The 12062-nt window shown below is 46.6% G+C and overlaps 1 protein-coding gene across 2 annotated transcripts in view; it reads right to left on the bottom strand.

Moving 5' to 3' along the window:
• Window positions 1–12062, bottom strand: part of INPP5D (inositol polyphosphate-5-phosphatase, 145kDa) — a 54867-nt gene that overhangs the window by 10916 nt on the left and 31889 nt on the right. For both annotated transcript variants that reach the window (XM_010568175.1, XM_010568174.1), the window contains exons 6-17: window positions 8365–8452; window positions 7530–7610; window positions 7281–7352; window positions 6881–7004; window positions 5695–5801; window positions 5053–5155; window positions 4036–4232; window positions 3116–3233; window positions 2527–2623; window positions 1050–1188; window positions 267–375; window positions 22–110 (exon numbers count right to left, since the gene is read on the bottom strand). In XM_010568175.1, coding sequence (XP_010566477.1) covers window positions 22–110; window positions 267–375; window positions 1050–1188; window positions 2527–2623; window positions 3116–3233; window positions 4036–4232; window positions 5053–5155; window positions 5695–5801; window positions 6881–7004; window positions 7281–7352; window positions 7530–7610; window positions 8365–8452 — 1324 coding nt within the window. The remainder of the gene's footprint in view (window positions 1–21; window positions 111–266; window positions 376–1049; window positions 1189–2526; window positions 2624–3115; window positions 3234–4035; window positions 4233–5052; window positions 5156–5694; window positions 5802–6880; window positions 7005–7280; window positions 7353–7529; window positions 7611–8364; window positions 8453–12062) is intronic.

Below are 12062 nucleotides of genomic sequence, written 5' to 3'. Positions count from 1 at the left end.
GGGAAACCAGTTTTCACCTACCCCTGTAGCTTTTTGCTTGGTGTAAGCATACTTCTCTCGGGTACCCCTTTCAAAACGGTATGTCGGAGCAAAGGTAATCTCTTCTTCCTCTAAAACAGAGAGAGAGCTCCGTTACAGTTTGGCCCATTGAGAACCCTCATCTGGGAAAGACAGCCACTGCTCTGTACACCCTGCCCCACATTGAGTCTGGCAGAGAAAGTTGCTGGAAACAGGAGAGGAACCTGCCAACAAACTCAGAATCTTACCAAACTGCAGAAACACCTTTTGGTCCTTTCTCTCTATGAGAAGCTGGTCGAAAGCCAGCAGCTCTGGATACTGCTGCTGCCTGATCTTCTGGATAATATTCTCTGCTTCCTGCCAACAGGGAAACAGCAGAGCTGCAGATGATGCAAAACCTTCTCATAAATACACCCTTTATCAGTGAGCCAGCAAGTGCTTCTGAACTGTTTCACAGAGCCGTACCCCCTGCCACTTCCCCACCCTTCCCTTCCCCAGTCTTTGCTGCATGGCTGAATATTTACCTATTGAAACAGGCATCAAAATGACCACTCATCCCCTACACAAGCATACAGACACACACACAACCAGATGCACGTCAACACCAGACTTGCTGTTGTCTCCAGCCTACTGAAACCTATCCAGTATTTATTACTTGCCTGTTTCTGAAGGCCTGTTCTGAGCCATTAAAAGCTAACCAATTAGAGCAGAAAGGCAATCTCTGGATCAAGCTGTTCAGGGACAGATGCTTGCTCACAGAGGGAAGGAGAGTTGGGAGGTTTGAGGAAGTGATGCTGCCTGGAGCAGCCAGGTGTGCCAGATGGCATTCCTGGGTCCATTAATCCTTGGAGAGGGCAAAGGGGATTTCCTTACTCTCCCTCAACTGGTGTCACACTTGTGCCCTGGGGATCCCTTCTGCCTCCCCTCTTTCTGCCACTCCTTCTGCCACATTGCCCTTGATTAGAAAAAGATAGCACTTCTATAGCAACACAGTATTTTGTCTTTCCAGGGATTCATGCAGAGTCCCTAACCGTTGGGGGCTGTTCCACGCGGTAGTTCAAGTCTCCCAGCCAGAAAAGATGAGTAAAGCGATGAGTGATGTTAAACGGACTCAGTTTCTTATCTCCCAGTGTCAGGAAGCGCAGGATGTTCATGTAGTTCTGGTTGCGTCTGTCAAGACAAAAAACATCTGCCTGACCTACTAAATAGCCATGCAATTTCTAAATGCCTGGGCTGGCAGAGACTGCTGCTTTACCAGGCAGGAACCGATCTGGCCCAACATCTAGAGAAGAGCAGATTCAGAAGCCGAGAACTTGCCACCCCTGCCTCGCACTGCACCTCAGCAGACAGGCCCAGGTGATATGCTCAGTGTTTCCCAGTGAGCCAACCTACTTCATGCAACCAGTAACGCAGTGCAGCTCTCATGCTGCAGCTTGTCTTGTGTGTGGTCCGGGGAGCTGAGGGGCAGCTTGCTGTGAGGAGGGGGCAGCAGCATTTACAGCAGCTCCGGGCTGCTCTACCTTGGGTGTCAGACTGTTTCCACCTGAATTGAAAGCCTGGAAAGCTGTCCTAAAGACACTTTTGTTGCCTCCTGGGGCTGTGCTTTTCTGAGCTGCATGCCCTAGAAACCCAGCATTAGATTGTTGCCTTCAGATTTCAGCAGCAAACACATAACTAGACTTTGGCAGCTATTCCAGGCCCTGGGGAACCCTTCCATAGAAGTTAACTCCATCAGTGACAAAGACCTTGTGCAGAAATCCCACACCATCTGTTTTCTGGGTCCTGGACTGGGAAAGATGGCAAAGCCAACCTCTTCATTTCAAGTCCTCTTTGCTTTCAAAACCACTCCTTCCAACTGCTCCAGCTCCTCCCAGTGTGAGTGCAGATCTCCCACTGGTGTCAGGATCTTTTGCCTTCCAGTCCTGTCCTGCACAGAACCTGCCTAGACCATGGAAACTCACTTCACAGCTGGGTATAGAGAATTAGCCACCGTGGAGATATTTCTGTGCTACACACCTCGCTCTTGGTATTCCTGACAGCATGCTCTGCCTAGCAGGATCTTTCTCAGCTGTGCCCCAGGGCACACCACAGCTCCCATGCTTGCAGCACTGCTTACAGTGAGAAGGCATACAGACCCCTTCAGCACATTATTCTGGGATGGGAAAAGCCTTCCCACATCTCTCCAAAACACTGTAGATCAGGGAACTGCTTTCCTCGTGTACTGGGCTTGCATGACAGGTCATAAAAGTGTTGTGCGAGACATTTACACTTGGGTCTGAAATCATTTTGCTGTCCATTTCATCTGCACACATATGGTATGGTCATATAGCAGAAGTCCCTCATTTAAATGGTGACACAGTGAGAAGCATCTTTAGCACAGGTTGCCCTCCCAGGAGACATTTAACAATTTTTTACGGTCAGGAAAACATGCTTGCGACTGTCTGGTGGGCCCTCCTTCCTTTCACCCTGGGTCAACATCCATTTTTGAGAGGGGAGGATGTATCTTACCTGTGTTTCTTTTCACTTCCTGAAGTCAAATGGCTGTTAACAAACCCAAAGGAGGTTCCATTAAACATGAATGACACCCCCACAGCTCCTTTATTACCTGGAAAAAGATAAGCCAAAAATGTCAAGAAATCAATCAACCTCCAGGCTGAGTCTAGCAAAGATAATAAGGCACCTGGCACATCCTAAGTGGAGGATGGAGAAGAGAAATAAGTTGACTTAATCAGCACAGAAAGAATCAGTATATACAACACAGATTGTGGTTACAAATTTTCTAAGGATGCTAAAAAAATAAGTTGAAGGGAAAGAAGTGCAATTTCCTTGTGAAACCCAAGAAAGAGCAATCCAATAGCCAGTCAAAGGTGTTTGCTGGGAATATATAGATATGACCTAAGTATACACACAAATAGATTTCCTCTCTTACAGGGTAAGATATAATCAGTGCTAGTGGGATATTACTTTAGTATCACTAGTGTCACATAAAAGTAGTCAAAGGAATCTTGTGGAGAAAGAGCTGTTCCATTTCAAGAACAGTATTGGCACAGACTGAACAGATCTCAGTCCTTTGGACAAGACCAGGTCTGTTCCTCACCCAGTGTGTTTGCGATGCCTGTCTTCACGTTGTCTGTGCAGATGTGGCTGATGCGGTTCTCATGTTCTGGCTTGGCCAGCACAACAATCCTGATGTTCCAGAGCGTATGGATTGCTATCTGCAGAGATGGGAAGGTTAGAGGTTATATTTCTGCACATGCCTGTGAAGCTGTGCTGTAGCTGCAGCCTTCCTGTCTCTTTCTGTAGTACTTCTCCTACACAGATGTTTTTTCTGTACTCTGGATATGCTTTCAGTCATTTTAATCAAAGATGGGAGGAAGGACCTGCTATTTTCTAGTGCTATTTTCTAGTTAATCCTTGGATTGCCTTGCTTGCACAAAATACAGTTTCCCAATCACCATGAAAGTCATAAGTCCTGCTCTCCTGTGGCCTTCCAGGTATGCTTAGATTTGTTTCTTGACATCACTGAAACTCAGGAATGTCCAAACCCGATCTTAACAAGGTTCAGTTTCTTTTATGATTGTGCCTGTGTGCTGTTACATCCTGTTTTGAAAGTGCAATAGCCTAGGGTGAGATCTAGGCTACAGCTGGCTCAGAAATTTTTAGTCTCCTCCTTTGTGAAGGTCAAACTATCACCCCCACTTGACTCAGGTGCTCACATCTGCCCCTTGCTCCCAGGCTGGCAGGCAGAGGAGCTTCATGCCAGGGTCCCTGCTTTGTCAGTAGTGGGGGTCACTGTCCATAGTAATGTGCCCATCTAGCCAGCTCCAGGGGAGGATCTCGTGGAGTCCACAGACAGATTCAGTTCACTCTCCCTCATCCAGATGCAATGACAATAAAGGGAGGGAAGCGGAGGAGGTGTAGGCAAAATGCCACTTATTCCTCTGTCTCATTTATTTGCACAACATGTACTCTCCTCACACGCCTGAGTTACGTGGAATAGCTGGAACAACCCCTCACCACTTTGAAGCTGATACTGGTGATTTCCTGCAGGGATTGCCTCAGGGTCTCCAGCCATTCCTTCTCCCCTTGGGGATCCTCCTGGGTGCCAATCACATAGATGTCATGAGGAATGTAGTCAGCAGTGTCATCTCGGGTCTTCCCCTGCCCCTTGGAGAGAAACCAGGAGGTGATCTTCTTTGGGGGAGGTGCAGCACCTTTTATTAACAAATCAAACACCAAAGTAAGTCAGAGTATGTTCTGTCAAACGCAGGATACAGACAACCCATGGGGACAGAAATAATAGGCTTCACATTCACTCTGCCCTGTATCAGTTTTGTATCAGCAAGGGCACACTCTTCTAAGATGACAAATATGTTAACCCCACCTGACTCACTGATGAAGGAGTGACTCTGCTTTGACCATCTTCCTCTGTTTCATTAGCTTACCAAGGCCAAGGCTAGCTAAGTGTAAAGGTAAGGAGCTGTACTCCTGGCCTGCCACTGCCTTTACCTTATCCCTTTAAGTATGACTGAGCACAGATAGCTCAGCTTACAGCAGCTTTTCTTCCAAAATGGGAAAAATAACTTAAATTCCACTGTCCTCAACTATACCCTGTCCCCTTCTCTAAATATCACAGATGCTCAACTTTCTTCCCAGGCTGGACGTGAACAGTCCCTAGTCAGGTTCAGAAGCAGCTGACGCGCAGTTATTGGAATTGCTCCTGCCCTTTCTGCAAAGGTGGAGGATAGGGTAAGCTGCTGCACCAGCTTTGTGCCAGCCACAATTCCCTGTTATTGGAGGAATCCCTCAGTACCCGTCAGGGCCAACTTTATGGCCCTTTGACTGGAACCATGAAAAAGTGTCAAACCGCATGCAAGAATAAGCCTAGAGATCAGCTCTTCCCCTGTCCCAGTGGAAGACAACCCTGGTGTACATATCTGCTACAGAACACAGCATCTGGAGCTCATCATGGCAGGTGAGCACACGTTTTAACAAGTGTCTGAAGGAACGCCCAGGTCAGAAGGGAGCCCATACCCATATTCCAGGTCCCAATGAAGATGGTGATCATATCAGGCTCTGGTTGCTCTGAGTGTTTATTCTTCATCTGCTGCAGAAGTTGGCAGAACCCTTCTCTCTTCTAGACAGGGAGGAGCAGAGAATTAACGAGATGCTTAACTCCTCCAGCATGACCTCTTGAAAAACTAGCTGAACCAGGAAACTCCCAGCACACCTGAAGGGCAGATTAGCTCTCCACTATCCTAGAAACCTTCCAAGCAGCTGTCTTTCCTGTGGTACTTTCTTAGGTATTTGGCTTGTGCATAACTTTAACAAGTGCTGAGCTGGTCAGAAGAAAGCCTAGACTTCCCTCTTGTTTGCCTATATGAATCATTTTGCAGCTACCCTCATGTGACTCCGTGCCTCTTCTCACTGCTTGCTGACACTCTGTTCTCCTGCCTCAGTGACAGCACCTAGGTATGGTTGCCCCCTCCAGTATCTCCCTTTACACGGTACACTTGTTCACTTTCTGGACGTTTCCAGAACAAAGGAGAAATTTCATTTTTGCAAAGCCAACCACTGCCCTTCAACAGTTCCTCTTTCTGCCAAGGAATGCCCCTTGTACCACTCCCACCTGGATACCTGCTCCAGGCTGGCAGGAAAAAAACATTGTGTATGTACCTTTGAATCAGAAAAAACATATTCCTTCCGCTGTGTTTTTTCTTTTTCTGTTTCCAGCACAATCACCAGTTTGTTAGGGACCTTCTGGGACTTGATAAGCTGCAAGACTAAACAGAGACTTGGTGTCATGAGCTGCAATCACTGAAGCTAGAATCCCACCAAAACTAAAAGGACCCTGCCCACAGGCTCAGGACTTAAATGGTCTTTTATGTCTGAGACTCACTTTGATCCGCATAACTACATTTTAATGTTGCTTAATCCTGTTCCTTATAGGAACAGATTTGGACTCTGAAGTGAAGAGGACCCCCAAAAGTCATTCTGCCTGGAGCTCTTGTCCATACCAAGCCCTGCAGTCTGAAGTGAAGCCTTGGCTTCCTGCAGGCAATCTCTCTGTATCCTGAGCCAGCCTACATATATTTCTTCCCCATCTGTGAAAGAGGAGGTAAAACCTCATTTGGTGGTAAAGGTGATTCCTCCCCATCTAAAATAGCAGCTAAGTAATTACGAACACCAGCTGGAGAAAGCCATGCATGAAAGCTAATCTTTTCAATCACTGTCAGCAACAGGTTGATTTTCTAGCAGGAGAGAGCCCAAGGGCATCGTTTACTTGCTGATAAATCCTACCGTTTGGCTCAATCTCAGTGAGCTACCTGTCCAGAAACACAACAGAAAAACATGGAAGTTGTTTGAATTGGGCCTTCACAGACTAAACTGGCACTGCTCATCAGTAGAGATACTGATTCATATACCAAAAAAAAAAAAAAAAATCAAGGGGAAATTCACTGAAAAATGTTACTGAAACTGAGTATCTGGCTTTTTACCATCAAAAATCATCACAGAAGCCAGTATGTTCCTGCAGAATTTTTTTTTTTTCAAGCGACATTGCTTTTAGTAGAAAATGGATCTATTGCAACCAGCTCTACAGGGAATCTTCTATCAAAACCTGCTCCCTTGCAGTCCTGCTACGACTGTCTTCATTTAGACCAGGAGGCCAGGTCTAACAATCTGTGAAAGTTGGTTACGCCAGTACTGACTCCCTGCTCTCTGCAGGCTGCTTTGGGGATAGGCAGTCTAGACTGACTGGAGCCTTGCACAACACCCAGGACCTAGCAGAAATATCTACACCCTTCCCCATCATCCAAGGGACTGAGAGTCTAGTCCAGCATTTGTGACTTAAGCATCGTACTTTTCTTGTGGGTATAAAACTTGTCTTCTGGACCATCCTTAGCTCTCTTGATAATCAGTTTTCCCATTTCCACATCAACCTTGAGATGTATTTTTGAGAAAATTCCTAGGGAGTCAGCTTTCACCTATTGGAAAACAGAAAGATTTTTCATAAGCTATCTTCTACACTTCAGTCACGTCTATTACAAATGCAACACTTGCCTGAATTTATGGATTTGTGTTGTCATTATGCCAATCTCACTAGACATCTCTTAAGCATTTGCATGGTGCTAAACAGCATCCAGGAATAGCTGTTATCTCTGTGGCAGCACAGCAAAGTTCCCAGGAACTGAGATACTGACATAAATCTGTATTACTGTCCTTCCACATTGTGAACAGCATTGTTAAAGAAGTACATTTACCTCAAAAGTTACAGGGGGGATAAGGGAGCGCCGGTGTGTTGAATCAGGACCTTCAATCAACAGTGTTTTCACCTGTAAAAGAATTTATGTGTACCAAACTGCATTTGGTGATTCTGCACTACATTGAGAGTAATGACGTCAGAGCAAAGAAATCTTACTTAGCAGAGGATTGCACTGATGATGAACAAGAAGCATAACTAGAGGCAAAAGATAACAAGAAGATAATATAAAACAGCTTTAAAACTCTACCTTTTCTTCAATGGAAGACAGCAAAGAAATCAGCTGGTTGAGTTTCAACACAATATTGACGGGACTAGCTTCACTGAGAATCTGATAACCACAACATAGAAACAAGAAGAGAGAGATAGATGCATAATTACCAAACCCACAGATCATGGCCCAGAAGTGCAGCAGTCTCACCCCAGGAACACCTTGCACACAGAGCAAGGAGCAGCACTTGTGCCTTTGCCACTCTAATACATAACGGGCAGCACAAGAGCACAGAGTTTGGCTGAACGTGCAGAAGTATGGAAGGATGGAAGGACGAATTTGCAAACCTTGTCCATAGGTTAGAGGCAGCTGGACATGCAAGGGAGTCAGCTTGCTGCTGGGGGACAGGTTTGCATGACCCGGTCCAGAGCTCAACATACAGAAGTCCTGGACTTTTGATTTTCTGGGCTACTGGCAGGGAGTGGAAGGTCATAGGACTTAAGTGGGCTGGGGGAAAGAAGGATTTGGCAGTGAAACACCCTGGAGTGAAGTTTATGGAAAGACAAATATGTAGTCCTAGCCCACACAATGAGGGAGGATGGGGAGACAGAAGTCCTCAGGCAGTTCGCTGCACTTTCCTCTGGAGCAGGAAGGGGGAGCAGGCAGAGGGGACCACGGGATAAATGAAACTGCGGGGATGTAACTCGCTGTGTGCCCTCTGCACTGCAGCCAGAAAAAGGCTAGAGAGAACAGAAGCAGGAACTGATCACCTGAATCCCACCAGTCACTGCTGTGCAACCAGAACCCTTCCCTCCCTCCGTGTTGACAGCCACCCACACTCTCTTCTCCTTTTCCCACCTTCCAGCCAACTTACTTGTGAGCGCTGATGGATACCAGGGTGCAGCTGCTGCTCAAACACTTTCTGGATGGATTCCAAAGATGGGAGAGTCCTAGAGGCTTCACTGGGAACAAAGACATGGTAGAGGTCTAAGGCTGCAGTCAGGTACCTGGGTAGGTTAGCACTTGGTCTCTTTGGACAAAGCGAGGCAGCAGAGACTACAGGCACACATTCACACCAGGCCTGCTCTCGCCATGTGTCATGCTCTTGTACTCTGCTGCTTACTGCCCTCTGAGTTGGTGTGATGGGTGATGAGGGCACTTCTCAGCTGCCTTAGTGACACTGCCAATGAAGGCAGCTTAAAGTTAGGCAGCTGACCTTGCCTTGCAATGGCTGAAGCATGGGCTTACTGGCTGTTCCTCAGTTTTTGCTTTGGAGGTGGTAACTTCCTAAATCTCCCCAGAAAGATGTCCCAGTCTGCACCAAACCTGAGGACACTGCATAAAACCAGCATCAACCCAACTATGCCAACTCATAGATCAAAGTGCACTCAAAAATCTCAAACCTCAGCAAAGTTTGGTGTCTATGAATGCCGCAGAGGCAGGAGAAGCTCAGTTTTGCACAGATCTTGTGCAGCTGCCAAGGCTGATGCAGGATTCTGGGGACGCTGCGTGAAGAGGAAACTAATCTTTAGATTTTTCAGCTCACATGACAAAGAGGGGCTAGGTGCAGAAAGGGGGTGGAAAAGCCAGCCTTTAATCTCTTGAACGGGAACCGTTTGCGGGTTAGAACGAGATTCCTTCAGCATTTCCCAATTAGATTCCACAGGATGCTCATTTGTCAAAACACTGTTGTATGAATTTGGCACAGAAGCCACGCTCCAATAATGACAAGACTTATCACAGAAAGAGCAGCTAGGGAGCGCAGGTCAAAAGGAAGGTGATAGTGGGGAGCAGCACTAGGATGCTTGCATTGTGCCTAGTCAACAGTGGATATTAATGATTTCCCTCACTTTCCTAAGTCTGAATGGACCAGATTTTACTTCCTGTTTGTTGGGGAAAGTGCTCCAAAGTGAAAATATGCCTGACTGTCTGAAGATTAGATATTTGTCCAGGTGTTGAACCATGGATGATTAATTGCCTAAATTAAGCACTCGTGCTTGAAATTTCAGTCTGAAAGAGTTGCCATGGGGCACACAGAAGTACAAGACACTTGTAGAAATCTGGATCTGCTAAACTTGGTCCTCCAACACCACTATTCAGCTTTGGATCACCCTGGACCAGTGTCACTGCAAATGGCTCTGGCCCCAGACCCAAGACTCCCATTGATTTTTGCAGCCATGGAGTCAGGCCCAGGAGGCTGCAGGCAGTTGCAGGAGCATTGGGTGAAGTTCAGTTTGAAAAGAATGAGAGGATATTTACTGTGACCGAGAGTGTGGGACGTGTAGGCCATCTCTTGAAAACACAGAGCAGCAGCTGCTTGAAGCAGTTCAGGAATGATTTCTCATGGGAATACTGCCCTCTGTTTACTGTACAGTGCAACATGTAGCATGTGTGTGAGGACAGGGGAAGAGCATCTGCAGGCATTCCAACTCAACAAAACCACGAAGTGGTTTAATTGCACTTATAACTCCTTTTGTTTAGTATAAAGGAAATATATGTAGTGATCTTCAGTGAAGTGTCAGAAGCCTGTGTGTCCACACATGATCACACAAGTGCTAATATCACAAGTGCTTGAAAAGCTGCCTTAAAACCTCTGCATGCAAATTATCCAGTGAGGGAGAATAAACAGGAGCATGCAGAGCAGTGATTGATGACCAAATGATGGCTTCGGGTAGTAGCAGGCTGAATAAGCCACTATTAGTGTTTTTCACTTAAAGCTGGTAGGAAACTCTGAACAAAGTCCACTTACATGGGTAGTCCCCGCTCTTCACTGCACTGGCACCAAGCTCTCCATGAGTCAGCTTTCCCGGCCCTGGAGGATTCCCCTGACTAAGGAAACCCTTGTATGCCAATTTGGTTTAGCACTGAATGCTTCACAAAAGTACCCATCAGCCTTACAAGTGTCTGTTTTGTTTCGTTTTTATTATCTGAGCTGCCAGAGTGAACAGCCTCTCCCAAGAGCGGTTGCCCCATTGCCTCCCGGGCTCTGATAAGATGTGCCATGGCTGTCCTGACCCCCTTGGCCACAGCTAACCCTAGAAGGTAATGGCAGCTTCCAGCAGAGTTAAAAGCAGCTTTCGCTGTCTCTAATGCACTGTGGGGTCTGGTCCTTGCTGAATTAAACAAGGATCAGTGGTGAGGAGGGTGAAGGGAAGAGATCACAAACTCTGCACTCCTGGTCTGCTGTGGCCCAGCTGTGCTTGAGCTTCGTGGTCAGAAATGGGTCCTGCACCTGTCCATGGATAATACACGAACTGCAAAAGCACAGACTGTTCACAAACAGTTGGCCCAACTCCACAGCTCACTATAAGCTCTTTTCTTCTCCTAATCACTGAGCAGCTCCAGCATGCATCCTGTCTACCTTGCTAACATTGGCAGTCAGTGCTTATCCACAGCCCAGTATCAAAACACAGAAGTGAGTCAGCAAAAGGGCATTGGGATGCTCATTTTTCACAGTGACAGCAGTGTGTCTGACAGTGACCCTGAAAGACGGCACAGCTGGGCTCTGGGAGGTTGGAAGAAGCCAGAATACAGCATTGCAAAAACTTCAGATTCACAGCAAATCAGTGTGGCTCACAAACAGCTAGGGTCAGCTCAGCCACAGCTCTGCCTGCACACTCTTAACCCTTGGCAGTGCCAGGAAATTCAAAGGAGCTTCAACTCCAGTGAAAGAGCTCAAGCTGTGCCAGTTAACATTTCTTCTTGTTGCTTGTTTGGTTTTTTTAACCTATTCTCAAATATTGTGAAAATAATGAAATTGAACATTATTAAGAAAAAGGACACAGCCACTGAGAAGCAGCCCAGGAATTACCCGCACATTCAGTTGGAATCCCTGCGCAGCTGAAGAAAGAGGAGGAAAATAAAAACTACTTTTAGGTAAGCTGCTGATTAAATTTGAGTTCAGAAGTCTGATAAGGGAAGTAAGCTAAAACCCCAGACAACCTTGGAGATTAAGACTGCAGAAAACTATAAGATACCCAAGCATCTGACTATTAGCCAGCTGAAGCTAAGCAAATGGTTTGGCTGGATGGTAGAGATTCATGGCACAATCCGAATAGAGGGGGAGAAGTTCCTCAGAGAGATCTGACTGGGACTGAAAACAGCCTGCAGCTGTGGACCTTCACAAAAAAATTGAGAAGGCAGCTCCATCTAACTGAAATGATGCAGGGAGAAAATGCTGGGGAGAAAATGCTGGGGAAGGGGGCATGGGGGAAGAACTGCACAAGGACGTACATTTCCATGCAGCCACCAGAAGGACAGAGGGCAGGCAGCTTGCCCTTTGCTGTGTTCATGGTGGTGCAGTGTTCCTGCGCTCAGCAGGCTTCCACCAGCAGAACTCCTCACCCAGCTCTGTTCTAGGATGACACTTTGCAAAGTCCAGTCACCAAAAAAACCTACAGAAAATCTGGAAATGTAAAAGGTGTCCTGGCACTTGAGAGGATTGTAGACCTGTTTCATCTCCTTTCTTGCCATCCTGTGTACATTTATGAGGAGTAGGGTTGTAAAACCCAGATAAGGTGAAGTAGAATAAGAAGTTGGAAATGGAAAAAGCTGGCCATCATCAGAACAGCA

This window comes from Haliaeetus leucocephalus, unplaced genomic scaffold (assembly GCF_000737465.1).
Source record: "Haliaeetus leucocephalus isolate CR32 unplaced genomic scaffold, Haliaeetus_leucocephalus-4.0 Scaffold240, whole genome shotgun sequence".
In the NCBI taxonomy this organism is placed as follows: Eukaryota; Metazoa; Chordata; class Aves; order Accipitriformes; family Accipitridae; genus Haliaeetus; species Haliaeetus leucocephalus.
This window is presented reverse-complemented; position numbering and strand designations above follow the sequence as displayed.